Below are 1,302 nucleotides of genomic sequence, written 5' to 3' on the forward strand. Positions count from 1 at the left end.
ACCCCTTGGTCCTTGTCTCCCTGATCCTCCCCTGGTGTCTGAGGAGGCCAAGCGCTTTGACAGGCAGACGGCATTTTCTTCACGTGCTTCTGTGTTGTGCGCAAGAACCGTCGGGGAGGGGTGGGGCTGGGAAGGACCGAGAGAAGCCAGCCTAGGAATGTCCCCATTTTATTTTCGGTCTCCTCCCCACCTCTTGCTGTCCAGTCTCCTCATTTGCCTCCAGCCCCTCCTCCCGCTGCTCCTCAGAGGGGAATGGCTGCCTGCCCTGAAGCCAGGGACACTCTCATCTCCAGGCCCTGGCTTTCCGGGGGCGGACGAGAGGGAGGATTCTCTCCTGCGCTCGGGGCCCCCCATCCCCATGTGCAGGGAGAAGTGGGAAGACTGGGGAGAGGCTTTGAGCTGAGGGTGAGCTTGCTCACATGGGCAGCCCTCCCAGGCCTGGGTGCCCCCCCCCCGGCCCCAGCCTTCCCCTCACGCCTGGCACCCCTCTCCTGCCCCCGTAGGCTCTTCGGGTTCGTGGCCCGGAAGCAGGGCAGCACCACCGACAATGCCTGCCACCTCTTCGCTGAGCTTGACCCCAACCAGCCCGCCTCCGCCATTGTCAACTTCGTCTCCAAGGTCATGCTGAGTGCTGGCCAGAAGAGATGAACGCCACCCCTCGCCCGGGGCCAGGGCAGTGGGGGGGATGGGGCGAGCGGGGAGGGCACCCATGAATCCTGACCACCCTTGAATCCAGAAGGAGGACTTTGGGCCAATTTTGGAGAAGGAGAGAAGAAAGTGCAACGTGGGGAGGGGGAAGTGAATCGCAGAGGGGAAGGGGAAGAGAGAGAGAGAGAGAGAGAGAGAGAGAAAGAAAAAGATGGAGGAGAATAACTTGGATTCCCCTGGGTAGATGGATACTGTGGAGCCCCGAAAGCCTCCACCGCTCACCAGGTCCACCTAATTCCCCCTCCCCCCCTCCGAGAGGATGGGGCTCCTCAGAGGAGACAGACCAACTCCTTGGGGATCTGTCATTTGGGAGTAAGTGGAAAAGCTCTGTCTCCCTAACCCGACTGCTTTGCAAGGAGAAATCAGATTGAGAGAATCCTTTTCTGGCCACCTCCGGGGTAGACTGGCAAACCAAACACGGCCAGCATGGGACGTCACGTGGCCGAACTTTTGCCTTTGAAAGTATCTGAGACCTGAAGTACCTGAGGTCTCTGGACTTTGCCTCCGCTGTGCAGTCTGTGTGGGTGTATATACGGGGTGTATAATAGGTCCACACCCACAGCCTCACTTACTTTCATGTGCCTCTCAGCCAGC

At 59.6% G+C, this 1,302-nt stretch overlaps 1 protein-coding gene across 6 annotated transcripts in view; it reads left to right on the forward strand.

Moving 5' to 3' along the window:
• The window catches only part of TNS1 (tensin 1), a 220,232-nt gene extending 219,584 nt beyond the window's left edge, over positions 1 to 648 (forward strand). For all 6 annotated transcript variants that reach the window (XM_088022031.1, XM_088022033.1, XM_088022032.1 and 3 more), the window contains one exon: positions 504 to 648. In XM_088022031.1, coding sequence (XP_087878157.1) covers positions 504 to 648 — 145 coding nt within the window. The remainder of the gene's footprint in view (positions 1 to 503) is intronic.
• Positions 649 to 1,302: the final 654 nt, after the last annotated feature.

This window comes from Eumetopias jubatus, unplaced genomic scaffold (genome assembly GCF_037043125.1).
Source record: "Eumetopias jubatus isolate StellerSeaLion01/CBP00866 unplaced genomic scaffold, mEumJub1_p1.0 scaffold_3, whole genome shotgun sequence".
Lineage (NCBI taxonomy): Eukaryota > Metazoa > Chordata > Mammalia > Carnivora > Otariidae > Eumetopias > Eumetopias jubatus.